Source organism: Amblyomma mixtum, chromosome 1 (genome assembly GCF_055824585.1).
Source record: "Amblyomma mixtum isolate Tamu chromosome 1, ASM5582458v1, whole genome shotgun sequence".
NCBI classification, from domain to species: Eukaryota; Metazoa; Arthropoda; class Arachnida; order Ixodida; family Ixodidae; genus Amblyomma; species Amblyomma mixtum.
Window position 1 is genome coordinate 245,986,663 of NC_143012.1, and position 15,697 is coordinate 246,002,359.

At 44.4% G+C, this 15,697-nt stretch overlaps 1 protein-coding gene across 1 annotated transcript in view; it reads right to left on the reverse strand.

The window, feature by feature from the left end:
* Positions 1 to 15,697, reverse strand: part of LOC149371406 (guanylate cyclase soluble subunit beta-1-like) — a 42,509-nt gene that overhangs the window by 7,579 nt on the left and 19,233 nt on the right. The window contains exons 4-7 of the mRNA XM_089585165.1: positions 13,652 to 13,891; positions 12,014 to 12,179; positions 10,649 to 10,904; positions 4,558 to 4,962 (exon numbers count right to left, since the gene is read on the reverse strand). Coding sequence (XP_089441291.1) covers positions 4,558 to 4,962; positions 10,649 to 10,904; positions 12,014 to 12,179; positions 13,652 to 13,891 — 1,067 coding nt within the window. The remainder of the gene's footprint in view (positions 1 to 4,557; positions 4,963 to 10,648; positions 10,905 to 12,013; positions 12,180 to 13,651; positions 13,892 to 15,697) is intronic.

The following is a 15,697-nucleotide window of genomic DNA, read 5'->3' on the forward strand; positions in this document are numbered from 1 at the left end:
TTTTGTGTAAATTATGCAAATTGTAAGTATTCCTAGAAAATTACGGCTGCTCGTAAGGTTGCTGCAGTGTAAGAGTACAAGTAAAAAAATGGTTTGTATGTGTCGTCAGGGCTTCATTAAAAAGAAATTGCAGTATTTCAAAAATTACCTGTAGCTATTGTGAATTCATGAGCATTTCTGTTCTATGCACTCACATTTTAGTAAGCCGAAATTATGCCCATTTCGTGGTCCTAGATTTACTCCAGTGACCACAACGAGAAAGTGTCCGCATGAACGCACATGTGATAAAGAGGCTTAAAGCGACCAGAAGCCGGAACTATACACGCTAACTCACAAAAAAGGTTTTTAGCGTGGAATGCTGCTTCCTATGTTTTCTCAGTGCTGCTACCATGTTTAAAAAAGCTCCATCCCCGCTGCAAAAAAGTGGGATTTAATTATTTATGTGAAAGATATGAGCATGCTTAAGGGAGTCATTTGCATAGGCCGTATACATGCCTTCAGAAAAGAAAAGCAGAGTCAGGGAAGTAATTCTAAATTAAGAATGCAAGCATTTGTACTCGGGGTACGGGAACCCTAACGAAGAGCAAGAAATAGATGAAGTTCTTGACAAGCTGACATTTTTAACTAAACTATGTACTATTGTAACTGTTTCGCGTGTTTTTAAGAGGCTGCATGAGCGCCATGAATTGAATTAAAACTTTCCGGCAAGCTGGCTAGCATAAAGAATTGTGGCGTTCCCCGCGCCGTGAATTTTAGCTGCGAGCATTGTTCTAACGACCGGAAAGCAGGAATGTCGCCATGCAGCCGCTTTTCATTTGCGTTCGCTTCCGCAAAATGGCAATCAAGGAGGTAAAATAAGAAAGGATTTGTATTATCGCAACCATTTAGTTTTAATGATGTGGTTAGGCTTCAGAGAAGCGAATGGTTTTCATTTCGGTATGAAACGATAAACGTATCCCTCCCACATTTTATGCTCTTGCAAATGAATAAACTGGAGACTCCGGTGATTCTTGCTGCGTTCCTTGCAATGCCATTGACATTTGTGTCACTTGACACTCATCGATATCATTTTTGGAAATTAGAGTGTGCACTTCAGTTTAATAGGTTGAAAAACATTCTTTTTTTCATTGTGGAATAGAATATAAAGAAGAAACTATTTCACTTTTTAAGCAATGGAAAAAAGTTGTTTCAGTTTATCTCACGGCATTTTCTAAGTCATTTATTTTTTTATTGTGCTCATGTAGTTCACGTACCAGACTAAATTTCTCGCTTGAGACTTGGGCTAGGGCAGCCGTGAAAAACCACTGTTTCCTGATTTTCATAGAAGGCACGTTTTCCTAACAAAAGCAACTTATTTCGATCGAAGGTTGGCACCTCATTTTTTTATTCACGATGTAAACAACGGCTTTACAATGAGTTTAAAGGCCTGCTTGCACAGCTTCACACAATGTCCCAATGTGATATTGCAAAAAGTGAGCATATGTTTTGCTTTTGAATTTCTCTCCTCGAGCTCATTCGATCTTTTCTGCATTATCATTTCTTTGTTAGAGGTTTTTTCATCTGATATTTCTTTTAGATGATCGGCGGACGGAAAAGTCTTCCTTATTGGGTCCGTTCGCGACCCTCAACAGCATCCGTAAACATGTTTACAAGAAGGTTCCATTCGAGATACGCACAGAATTGTTCATTAATTTTTTTGCTCTTTAGTTTACTGTTTTTTTTGCTATTTGTTTCCACATAGAGTAGCCTTGTATGAAGTTATGGCAGGAGTGGGAAAAAAAATCCAAATGTGAACTTACCACTCATAATATGTCACAAAATTTGGTGTGTGGTTCAATTCAACGAATATATACGAAAAGTGAGAGCCAATCCATAAAAAAATATTTTTTGAAAGCCGTCGAAGACGTTCACCTTCGGTCACCTGCCGCAACAGCCCTTGGCCTACTGTCTCAAAGGAGCCAGAGGACAATGAAACTACACTGTGGATAAACATGTATTCGAGAGAACGTTTTCCTGACCCTACAATTTTATCCCGTAGACAATGGCTTCCAGAACAATTCCGCCTTGGGCTAGGTTTCTTAAATTTTAGATATTTCTTCTCCCCCAGCCTAGTTTATGGTTCTCGTGAGCTTGTTCCAGTGCGCTTTCAAGAAATCATGCGAAGCGACGACGCTGTTTGTTCTGCATACGAAATTCATACGGTTGCTCCCGCACGCAGACGACAACTGGCGAAAAAGAATGTGTGTTTTATTCTCAAACGCCTAGTATGTACTCTAGAAAAAAAAAACGCTGCGGTCAGGCATTCGTTTCCTTCTTTTTGTTGAAACCAGAATTTCCTAAAAAAAGGCACATTTTTCTGTTCTTTATTTCGCATGGTATTCAGTACTTTTGGATCAGACGACGCCATCGTCCTCACGTTTTCATACTAAATCAACGCATCAGTTTGGAAGGATGACCGAGGCGAAAATTTGAACAGTCGTGAAGTAATTTCTCTGTGCTTTTGTGGCGGTGTGCACACCAGCAAATCCTCCGCCTGCTCACAAAAAAAAGACGGTTTTTAAATGAAGAAAAAATGCGAGATGATGCGCAGGAAGGGACGAAATGAACTCCTGTTGAACGCCTTTCAGGGTGGTCAACATTTTTACATGGACACTACTCAAATTAATTAGGCTGATGAGCACACTTAACCAGATGTGTTGCCCTCAGGGAAGCAGTATAAATAACAAATGAAATGCAATACGCATTAATCTGGGGCGAATTCAAGTTGATTGGCCTACAGTGGAGGCGATGACGCATTTTAGAAGCCAAGCGGATTATTAAAGTATAGCGCAGGCCGTTCAGTAAATCCCCATTAACGTGTGCAATGTTCACGTTCAACCGAGCGATCATTGTTTGATGTCCTCTTTTTAAAATAAACCAGGAATTTGTACCTGTTGTGCCCGGTCACGTTAGCTGCGCTGCGCATATTATCCCATGATACGCATACAGAGGCCAAATCTGTGACTATTTAGATGGCGTCGTTTCTTTGTTGTAGCTTGAGTCTCCATTGCCATTAGTTATACTGTGGCACTTGTTGGTGGAGGGCTTTTTCTGAGAGTTAATGCTTGCATCGTTGTAGTGTCCCCATGATAGTAACTACTGGTAATTGCATACAATACATGCAGGGGTTATAAATTGACCGCGAAAGGTTAAAGCTTAAAGCTAGTTAGCCAAGCTTAAAATTTATAGCTTAGCTACTGGCCTATCTATTGTCACATATCTCCACCCTCGCTATGAGGGGCACTCTAATAGCATTTCCGCTTTTGAGACGATGCTGAGACGAGCTAGCGAATAGGGGAAAAAATTGTTTTCACTCATGCTGGATGTCATTCTGGATAAAAGTGGCCGGTTGGTGCACTCATAATAGTCGTCACAGTCATCCCCTTAGAAGTGAGTAGTGGCGGTTTCCGTTTCCTTGTCGAAGGTTGTGAGTAATTCACTGTGCTTTATTATCTCAAAGTCCTTAACGGATCTGTACTGGTACTGCTGCCTTCGAGACTGTGGAAGGGGGTTGATACAAGAGCGAGACCATGTGTGAGCGATTCTGAGAAGGAAGAGTCAGTTGGAAAAGAAACAAATAGCAAGAAATATTCTTCCTTTTTCCTTCAAAGACAGCGGCGCTGTAAACCTCTTTCCTGCTGCCCTGTAAGACTGCGCTGACGAAGAGAAGACGTACCTCCTTTCTTTTTTTGTTTTTAAAGCTCGCGCAGGGTTGCAGGAAAGAAGCATTCAGGCATCGCATACGAAATTTCTCGCCGGGTTCCCGAGTCGTCATTAAATATGAAGGAGGATTCTTTTTTCTCTCGCGCTGTGTGAACGGCGAAGCAAAACCGGCGACAATGAAAAAAAAAAACAGGGGAGAGTTAGAACGACACGATCCCGGGAGCGCGCTCTGACGCGCTCGCTTTCAAATGGCGACCATATTTTTGTCCTTGCATTTCATTTCATGCGCTGCCAGTGCCACTGGTTCTGTAGCATATCGCCTGCAGAAGTCTCACTCTTGAGCGCTGCTCCCCTCTGTTTTTGGTCGATCCTTCCAACCCCTTTTTACTGAAACCCATGTGCGCCGTGGTGAGAAAACGCACGCCGAGAAACCCCCGCGTGAGTTTTAACGGGCATGGAACAGAATTGAAATAAAATCCGTTAAATGAGAGCGCACCCATAAGATACCATGCAACATAATTACTTGGCAGCTGGGCCGAGGGATGAGCGGCATATCGGGACAATGCGCTGGACTGGCTAGCCACATTATATAATGAAAATGTTCGTGTTTGGTTTATCTCTGTAACGCTGGCATGCCTTCTAGCAGTTGGAGACTACTGACAACGGCTTCTTACTTTACGCTGCGGGCAGAATTGCGGGGGATACCTATATTAGGAAAGTTTTTTTTGTGTAGGCAGATTCGTCAACAGCCGGTCTGTCCTCTGAGCTGACAAGAATTAGCATGCCCACTGTGCAGTCGTACACACTTCTTAAGCACTACAGGCGAAGAACGCCTGAGATCGTAAGGAAACTCGCCTTAGCGGGAAGGATGGCGTGCAGTAGTTCCTCAGTGCGTTTCTTGTCTTCGTCAAGCTTCGACTGGAGCATGCGCAGTCGGTTGGTGGCCTCGTCCAGCTTCTCAATGAGCTCTCGCTCGCCGCGGTGGTGATGAGTGCGCAGAATGAGCTCCCTCGCTGGGTCGTGAATGGCAAGGTCACTGAAAAAAAGCCCCATGCGCCGCATGTCGTCGATGTCCTTGACGCGCGGCGAGCACAGGAACAGGATGCTCTGAGTCTCTTCCACCGACACCATCTGGCCCTTGAGACGAAGCACCGGCGGTGGAACTGAGGCTGGATTGTCCTCGCCGTCAAACTTCTCCGTGTGGCTGGCTTGTGGAACTCGGGTCCTGAGAACGCCTTCCTTGGTTTGCACTACGAACACCTGCGGCGAAGGACAGTCAGATTTTTTGTCTGTATGGTATCTACACAGGTAGCAGGAGAACGAATACGAGGCTTTTAAAGAAACTTTTAACTTGGCCCCTGGCTAATGTTTTGACATGTGTTATTTTTTAATTATAGAATGCTGCGCTCTTTTCATTACGCTTTCTTGCAGGCGGTGGTTTTGAAGGCAGCTCCTAGCGGGTGCTCCTTCAAGTAAAATCGTTCTCTCTGTCTCTTTCTAGACATTTCTTTGCACGTAGGTAACGATGTAAGCGTGACTGAGCACAAGATAATTTGGTCTTCTACAGGGTTTTCCATAATTTAGGGTAAACACGCAAGGCGTGGTGGCACTGTTCGGAACACCGGCGCATAAATCACAGCCGCTCATCGAAGCGAGTGGGAGACGACACGAAACACTGTTTCCAGGCTCCACTGTGCCTCCACCGCTTTGTTTTGATGCGTGGCCATGTCGCATGAATGCTGCAAGCTGCACGCCCGGATGCTCTCATGTCCACCCTTAGGACAGGCGACACTGTACAACTTCTGGAATGGCAAAGAAAATGTTATTACACTTAGTAGGGCGTACTGAAGAGTATGATATCGGCCCTTGGCTTTGCTAGCACTCAAAGAAAGAAATAATCCTAAAAAGTGTGCACAAAATGGTGCAAAGAATCAACGTCCCGTATATTCTCCATAACCATCATATGGAGTATTCCAGTGGTGATGAACGAGCAGGTCTAAAACAGACGATTTTTCTTGAGGAATAGCACACTCTTTTGGGACTTAAGTGGTGCTTATATATTTATTTTATCTCTTAGTGAATGCATCCAGCTTTATGCAATGCTGAAATGATGTTCATTCTAATCGGTTTTAGTATTTTTGATACAACTTTCGCTAATTTGATGTTCATCTTTTTAAGAATAGCTACCAGGATTAGCTGGTACTTTCGAGAGCTTTATTTTCTTGAAGTCGTAAGCGTCACACGGTATAAGGAATAGCGATTTCCCGCCTAATTTAGCTGGCATCAGTTGTAAACATCAAATGCACATCACAATCATGAAGAAAGGAGCAACTAGCATGGATGCAGGCACTTTACTCCCGAAATAAACAAAAAGTGCCTTGGTCGTCATAAAAAAACCCTTTCCCCCCCCCGACGGGTGAACAAGATAGATGGCTTTCTTAAGGACAAGCGAAGGTACGTAGGAGGTCCGCTTCTTAAAGTTTATTTCATAGAGCTTTTTAGAGAGAACACTAATGTCATTTTTCAAGTTTTTGATTTTTCAAGCGTGTCACGCTTCTTCTCGAAAACGTGTTTTGAGCTTCAGATGCTCAAAGAGCGAATAATGTTTGCATCTTCGAATTCTGAAACCTACCTTTTCTTCATCCTTCCATATCACTCATTTTCAAGGCTGCCCTTTTAAAAGCGCGGTGCTAACATCGTTATCAATTTTTCTTCTATTTTTCAAAAGAGCTGTCACCTATTTCCAGTCAGCCAATGGCAGCTGATTTTTCTTGGTGTCTATTTTCGTCCCAGTCGCAATGTCAAGGCGGTTACAAAACACTTTATATAACGCAGCTGTTACTAAAGAGGACGCTAAGACTCCATAAAAGGAAAGAATTCTAGCGTCTGAAAAGTCTGAAAGCACTAAAAAATCTACAAAGCAGTAGCGAAGAGTTTGGTGTCAAAGCAATTGCGCTTACCTGCCCTCAGGAGTCAGGGATGAGACACAGGAAGCAGCATTTTTAAATATTAAGCTGTGCATACTGAAAGAGTAGAAAACTGAGCTAGTTGGTTCATAATTCTTGGTGGGTACAGCCGAAATAACAAGACTTGAATTCCAACCCGGACACTTATGTTGGAGGTACGAGCCTAGGGCGAAGAAACAGTTTCTCCCCTTTTCATCAAGCCATTCAAAGACCGTGAAAAGGGCAATATCGAGTGCTGCTCTCTTGTCAGCTCTGAAGAAATCGTGTGAGCATCAGATGGAGACAAGTTTTCGGCGGCAGATTGATAGGCTAAAACATGCGGATTACCCCGTTCCGATGCTCAGCAGCGTAGCTGAAAGCTTGCTGCGGAAAGTGAAAGGAGTGCAAGCAAGGAAAGGTGGGCCTGAAGAAGGCAATGAAAGGGAGAAATTAGCAGTGGTTCCGTATGTTCATGGATTGACCCACAACCTCATGAAGATTGGCAAGAAGCACGGGGTCCGGGTTGTTTGCTCTGCACCGAACAAGGCAATGAGCATGTGTGCCCGAGTCAACAGGCAAAAGAAGCAGCAATGCCAGATCGCACACCGAACAAGATTCAGCGAGTGTGTCAAAGGTGTGGTTTATAATATCCCTCTGGCTTGTGGCAAACAATATATAGGGCAGACGGGAAGGTGCCTTAATGATAGGATAAGGGAACATGCATCATCGCTATCAGGTGCCCCAAGCAGCAATCTAGCCCTGCATTGCAGAGATTGTAAAGAAAACAAAAAAGGAAAAAAAGTGCGCAAGTGTGAGCCCAAGTTGCATGAAGTTCAAGTCATGAAAAGGTATGGAGACCAAGTGACACGTGAGATCCTTGAGGCATTGGCGATACGGGAAACAGGACAGCGGTGCGTTAGTACACCATCAATCTCTCTATCAAGAAAAGAAATTTCCTTCTTGAACGAACCCCACGGGAGATAAAAGCAACATCTTTTTGACAAGGAAACAAAAAGCGCTGGTTTTCCAATAAAATTTTAGTTGACAGTCAGCTTCGTCTACGTTCTACGTGTTCCTTTCTGTGTCTGCGTCTTGTTATTTCGGCTGTACCTACCAAGAAGTGCATACTGAAGTAAGTTTTTAGACAACGTTGTATCAAATGCAGTCTTCATTTCCGCTATCTAGCAGGCCAACGCGCTTTGAGCCAGGAATTTTTCTAAGACTATAAATGGTGTCTGAGATATGAAAACGACTAAAGCATTCGTCATGTCACTTGATGTCGTAGGTATTTTATTTGTCTCGAAAGTATCGCAGTTTGACTGCTTCAATGGGTCATGTTATTCATTCTCTCCAGTGGCTGCGCAGTGCTTTCAACGGCTCTTTTTGATCCTGACGTCGAACACTGATGCTGCTAGAAAACTTGCGGAGAGGAAGTGGTAGGTACATAGCAGGAGATAGAGAGCATCGACACCTCTCGCTGCAGAAAACAGGAAGTATTATTCGTATGATTTTTTTCGATGCTGGCGATAGGACGGGAGCCAGGAAAGCTTCACGTACAATTTGGGACCCCAGCCCAACCACATTCTGGAAGCACATGGCTTAGAGAAGCAAAAAATGAGATACTAAAACAACAAGCGCTACAATAGCATAACAAAGAAGACCAAACGGCGGGGAGGGGTGCGGAATCTGACGTCTAGAAAGGAGCCGGAGCAATCATGCAACGCAATGCTGCGGTCGCTTTCTTTTATTATGTTGCTTTTATCTAACGTCACCCGACGCCCCTTTTGGACAATAGGCACCTAGCGAGTCGGACTGCCTATTTCTGCAGAAAGAAGAGCGGTGGTGCAGAAACAGGAGTGAGCAGATAGCCCACTGGAGCAAACCAGAGATGATTCGAGGGCGACTACATTGCGGAAGCAACACAACGCTAAGACAAAAAAGCAAAGGCAGCAAAAAAAAAAATCCCTTCGTGGACTGTCGGCGAAGATAAGAGGTGGACTTGGCGAGCGTCCGAAGAAAAGACGTTTGTAGACAGGGGTAACTGTAGCCAAACGGAAAGCAACGTGGAGCACCGAGATCAGGAAAACGTGCACACTATATGAGCGTGGTCGAGGAGGGTCACTGTGGTGCTCAAAAGGAGGTTCCACGTAAAGAGGTGCGTTTCCGCGTGAAATGTACACGCACTACGGGATAGAGTTACTATAGTCGACTACTCTCATGGTCGTGTTTTCCCGTGCGCGATTCACTATAGGTCCGGCTCGCTCCGGACCAGTTGACTTGTCTGTCGTCATTTCAGCGGTTTTTCTACCTCCTTACTTATGCGTCATTTATTTCGAGGTGAATGGAAGATCTTTGTGTACTACCGTGCTGCTAATGATCAACTGTGAAGTATGCACGAGAAGCATGCCTTCGTTTTACAGCGGCGACTGTTAGGAGCCCTTTCCTCGGTTTCGAATCATCGCCGTTGTAGGAGCAGTAGTAGAGGTAGGAATGGTTGTAGTATCTCACAGTATTCATAGTGGGCGTAACCAGTGGGCGCGTTAGCATGCTAATCACTCGAAGGGTGGGTATAGTCGAAAGAGGAGGGTGTGGTTTAAGCTGTGGAATAAGTAACCGGTGGGTAGTTGGCACCAGAACCGTCCAGAGGGTGGTTACCGTGGAAGGAGTAGGTTATCACTCGAGCAGAGAAATCTGCCAGGCTCAACTGGGAACCACCCAGAAGGTAGTTACCATGATGTAGATGGAGGGTTACCATGGAAGCAGAACGGTATGGTGGGAGCTTGGGAAGGCGCAACCATAGAGGGGTTGCCACGGGAACCGTTCGGAAGGTTGTTACCATAGAAGGAGGAGAGTGTGGTGAGAGCGGTGAGTCTCCAAACTTACGATGGTTACTGGGGAAGGAGGACGGCGTGGCAAGAGCATAAAAATATGAGTCAGGTGGGTACTTGCAGTTGAAAACGCTCAGAGGGTAAGTAATCTAGAATGAGGAGATTGTGCCGAGAGCGTAGAAAGGTGTGACCAGAAGGCAGTTATCATGAACGAAAAATGATGTGGCGAGTGCGGAGGAACCGCCAAGCAGACGGTGGTTAACCTGGTATGAGGAAAGAATGGCCAGAGCGTGAGGCTCAAGCTAATGAATGTTGCCATGGGAAGCATTCGAAGCGCTGTTGTCCTGGAAGGAGAAATGCTTCGGCCCTGCAGACAAGGACAAGAAGTAGAAAACACACCACATAGCGCTCTGTGGTGTGTTTTCTACGTCTTGTCCTTGTTTGCCGTGCCGAAGCATTTCGAGGAGGGTATGGCGGGGACACAGGAATGCGTAAACAAATGTTCTTTATCACAGAAACCATCCGGAGGGTGGTTTTAATGCAAGGAGGAGGGAAAGCACAGCGGGAGCGATGGAATGTAGCGCTTTCCATCCGCGGCAGCTGCGGCGAAATGCTCTACCAGGGGAGAGGGTCATCGGAAGCACCGCGCGTCTAGAGCGGCAGTATGGACAGGAGAGGTAGTCGAAAAGCGAGCGTACATTAAAAATTATAAAGTGTGCACATATGAAGTAACTCTCATATTCTCTACCTCAACTCGTCGTAAAATAAAAAAAAGACGATTCGACACGCAAGCTCCGCCTTAAGGCTGCGACACGATTGCTTCAACTGGTCCCTTCAGCGGCCTAGAGTCCTCTTCGGATATTACTGAAAGCGGATATATAGCCGATGTATAATTTCGCTTTGGCCATCTGGGAATTCGCAGTGCTCAAATAAAAATTTTGCCCGAAATGTGAACTTAGATTCTGCATTCAGGTTAGGACCGTGAATGAATTCGTAGTTAACTTCCGGCTGACATTTAACAATGAGCGTTCTGTTTGTGGCATTTTGATTTCAACACTGCCGTTTTTCTCAAGCTAATCTTGAAGGAACTCTTGGTGCTGGTCGAGAATCACAAAATTATTTCCCGCAAAATCTAACGCAAAAGAAAATGCAAACGCATTCTTGAGAACTTACCTGGTTGCAATAGCTCCGTATGGACTCGAAAGTGCACTCGATGACAGGCCTGGTGATCTCGAATACTTCATCGAACTTGAGCCGACGTCCCCGGTTATCCTTCCAGCGGTGCCCTGCGAGACGCAGGAGGCCCTTGCCTGCCTGCAAGATGCCGAAGTCCCGTCCGAACAGTACGTGGAACGGGAACGCCGCGCACATTGTTCGCACCCCGATGGGAAGGTCGTCGGGGCGGTTGCTCAGCGACTCCGACGCGTTGCTGTGGAGAAACAGGGAGGACAAAATGGAAAAGCATCAGAACCAAGTTCCCCGCTTGCGATAGCAAGAGACCAACGTTCAGCGCTAGCTTCAGCCATCAGCTGAAACATCTATAGCATGTAGCTTTTACTCCTAATTCGTGTACGGTAGGTGGTGTGGCAATCGAAAGACAACAGAATCGCGATGTCGCGAGAAAACACCGCGAGGACCCCAGCAAGTGATGAGGTATTTGAAGTCGCCATTGCAGTCATAAGCCATGCCAAGTCCATTAAAGACCAAAACCGTATCTGAATTATATGCAGTTACTCTTGCCTCACGTCAGTCGGAGCTACCTCATCCCAGCTGTCCATCGAGCCTTATCATTACTTTTGGGCTTTTGCAACCCCTCAAATGTTTCTCTTTCATTCCTTTCTACTTTTAAATTAAAAAGCATCTGTTATTTTTTGCGTGCCTACGTGTTCACTATTATTTACTTAATTTCGCTGTCGGTCGTTTTTTGAACCCGAATAGTCGATGTTGCACTGTAAAATGCCGTCCTTTCACTCTGCTATGAACGCGCATTTGTTTTGAGAGAGCTGCTTCATACAGATGAAAACTGGACACCTCATTTAAATATAATACTTGTATATTTGTTGGGACGGTTGGCGCAGGGCCTAGTTAATTGAAGATATATGGGAGAGGCCTTCGTGCTGCAGTGGGCGGAGTCAAGCTTATGATGGTGATGATGATGAATGTGAATTAGCCACTGCCTTCAGGAGTTCCCAGCCGTAATCTCTAGAATCAAGTGATACAAATGAATTTTTTTTTTCACGTGATACATGTTTCAAGACGTGGACATTTCTCTCCCAGCGCATGTCCTGCGTAAGTCTTTCTCGTGCACGTCTTGCTGCAGCGCTAACGCCATTTCAGTCTCAAATAATGCACCATCTAGCCGAAATTACCGTTCTTCTAACCCAGGTTTCGTTATTTCGTTTGAATTTTGCCCCCAAGATGTTATTGCTGCAAATATTTTCTCTCCAGATATAACCCAGAAGCGAGCGTTACACACGAGTAAAAAATTCTCATACAAAACCACCGTCTATAAGAAATCGAGGTGACATATCAGCGTACCTCGGAAGCAGGCAGCTCTTGCCTTCGGTGTTCTTCTCAGTCACTTCCATGGTCACGTGTGCCTTGTCTCCGAACTCTGACACAACGGAGATGTTTGCACGGACTTCGGTGTTGAAGAACTCTCTTCCGACTACCTTGACGATGCCTAGCACAATTGGGTGCAGCCCTGAATATGGGACGGTAAAAAGAAACTCAAAGGAAGTTATTAAGCGACAAAGGGACCTTTAATGGCCCAGCGATGAATAAAACAAGGCAATACATAGGTGATAAGCAATAAATATTATGTTCTGACGCCACAAGACAGCTTTACTGATCTCAGTGATAAAGTAAACGAATATTATCTGAGGAAGCAAAACAATTTAGAAATACCAAACAGGAGCTGTTAACATTTGAATTGTGCTTCGGTGACCGCAACTTGTACTGGTGTAGCAGCATTTCTTTCTTTGTGCCAACCACCATCGCTGGTGTCAGCCCATTAGTTCTCATGTTCAGAAGTCAAACTGCAGTGCGGTCTTCAGGTAACACTTTTTTCATACCGCTATTAGCGTCGTGTACTCACTGTTGTGCAGTGTCCTGATGGACTACAACATCCTACATTAGACTCCTCGCATTCTATGCCACACCGTGGGAATACGCAATACAGTATTTTGTTATCATCTGCTACGGTTTAGTTACCATCAGTGCAGTGCAAAGATAATACTCTTATCACCGCGATAAAAGTAACTGTCGCACTACGCGAAAATGCCAAAATTATCTGTGCGAAGCTTCTACCTTCTAGAAGCGGCAATAACCTTTAAAACAGCACTTCTATAGCCAGGGCGATGCCCAAAAAGAAGAAAAAACGTCTGACTGAGGCAATATTTTTTGTTATCTGCATTTACAAACAGCACCATTGCGTGCTGGCTGTGATTAGCCTCATCCTACTTAATTGTTTCATGTGGCTAAATTTTTAATTTATTCTATTTATTACTCACCATAGCGCTACCACATATCTGATAAGTACGGTGCCATAACAGTTGACAACAACACATGCGTGCTCACACAACCACTGATTTCGGTTCTCCTGAAACACATCATATTCCTACTCTTCGTTTCCTTCATTTTATTCAATGCCGGTGCTCTGGTTTAAGATTTAACACTTATAGTATTCTGGCTTGCGTCAGCATGGCGGCGTAATCATTCCGGTGATTACTGAGGTTAGACGTTATTCCTGGCCAATCGCAGGTAAGCAGCACCATATCCTTTATCATCATTGATAAGGCACCTCATGTAAGGCTAAACCTTTTTATCATGTGTGGCGGTTCGTGAACCTAATGCACATTTTCTTGCTGTTTACTTTTAAGCCCTGAGGCACTCCTTCTCAGTTACCTGCATGCAAGAAGTATTGTCAAGCCTGGTGGAGTGCTTTCTCTACTAAGTGCTACAACGTTACTTTCCAGCTCTGCGTAGGTAACTCTATGAAGTATCCTCTGGCAGTCACGTACAGAAGCAATCGAGGGACACTTTTCTAGGGCAGACATAGCAGTGGAAAGGAATCGCTGAGTCAGGAGGAAGACGAAACGTTGCGGAAATAGCATTCTTAAATATCCAAGCATATCGCACCGGAACCGAAATAGCGGTGCACAAGAGAAGCGCTACCTTTCCTGTCGCTGTAGTAGTGCAGCATGATCTGTCCGCTGGGCCCCGGTGTGACGCGGAAGGAGGGCGCCCGCATGCCGGGGTAGGTGGAGGCCAGGTGGTCGTGCAGGTTGTCCAGGTTGGTCAGGAAGTCGGCCATGTTGGAGCCCAGCACGCGCAAGATGTGGTCGTAGCCGTGCTGCTGGCAGAAGTACAGGAAGTGCTCGCCGAACGCCTCCAGGCAAGTGTCGAGGTCCAGACCTTGGGCAGAGAACACCGACTTCGTAACCTCAGCGTCGAAAACTACCTAGCTGTTCAGTACAGCATAGTTTACGATATAAATAGCGATTATGCAAAATGTTCGGCAAGTAGAGGGGGTGGGGGGGGAGCAAAGTAATGGGCTTTTAGAGGCAGTGTAGTTGTGGCATTCATTTTTGTTCGGCAAGAGCCCTCCTAAGAGACATTGAAAAGAAGTCGACTTGTGATTACTGCTGCCCTAACTGCCTGTAACGCAACTAGCTAAGTGTTTGTTTCAGGGAAGTAAACTGCTCTCATCTATTAGGGTTCGCAATAGCCATATAGCAACGCTTTATTTGGACCAACCTGTAATATTAAATCGTAGTATTCCTTTGTTTTGATGAAATTCTATTTCTTTTCTGATTGTGAAAGATCATGACGATATATTCTAGCAATATCTCATAATTAAAGCATATAACTCATTTGTGCGCTGCTACGGAATGTAAATTCAGTGCGTTTGCATTTGCTTTAATGTTGTAGGCATTGTTGCGAAAAATACAACCTGAATTTTTTTTTACTTTTGACTGGCTGACGTATCCTTTAAATGTTGCCTGTGACAATGTCATAAGTCTGCGTGAGTATATTTTAGCAAAACATGAGAACTACAAAGAAAACATAACGGCGCACTTGCGTAGTTATGCCACATGGAAATTAGGTGCGCTTGCACTATGTGTCCATTGTTGCGCATTGTTCAGATTGGTCTCACATTCTTTATCGTGGTTACGCTCTCTTATTCATGATACTGCTATGCTATTAATGTGGTATACCAAGTGCATTCCGTGCGTTGTGTGTGTTTGAAAGGTGTGGATGAAGCAAAGTAAATATATCACACAATTTACATTACAGTCGTTCTCCGGCCCGGCTTCCGTTCTGCAGAATTTCCCGCGTCATCCGGTGGAATTTTAGGGGATTTGAAGGCCTGCGGCTTTGTCAAGTTGTCATTACGAGAGATTTTTTGGTGTGCTTCTTTAACCTATGATGTACTGGGTGTAAATGAACACCAATATTAATATCAATATTCTTATTGTGAAGGGAAAAACAGGTGGCCTGCCCGCCACCTAGGTCACGTTGCCTTGTGACGTCATCCCAACCGACCAGATGTGTCTGCATACATACATACATACATACATACATACATACATACATACATACATACATACATACATACATACATACATAAATACACACATACACACATACATACATACATACATACATACATACATACATACATACATGCATGCATGCATGCATGCATGCATGCATACATACATACATACATACATACATACATACATACATACATACATACATACATACATACGTACATACGTACGTACGTACGTACATACATACATACATACATACATACATACATACATACATACATACATACATACATACATACATACATACATACATACATACATACATACATACATACATACATACATACATACATACATACATACATACATACATACATACATACATACATACATACATACATACATACATACATACATACAATCCTGCCACAGCTAGCCTTCAGATAAAGGAACATTGCCGAAATCGTTGAGTCGGGTTTTAGTCCTCTCGCTCTGGATGCTTTCACGTCTTGCAGAGGTTTTGTCATTACTTTTATTTGGAGCCTTCTGCACTGAGTCGAACGCGGGCTACGCCACCGGCCTCGTCAGTGCGGCAGCAGGGAATGCAGCGAAAATAACGTCATAACAGAAGACTACTCCTTACGGCTGTTCCAAAAGCGGC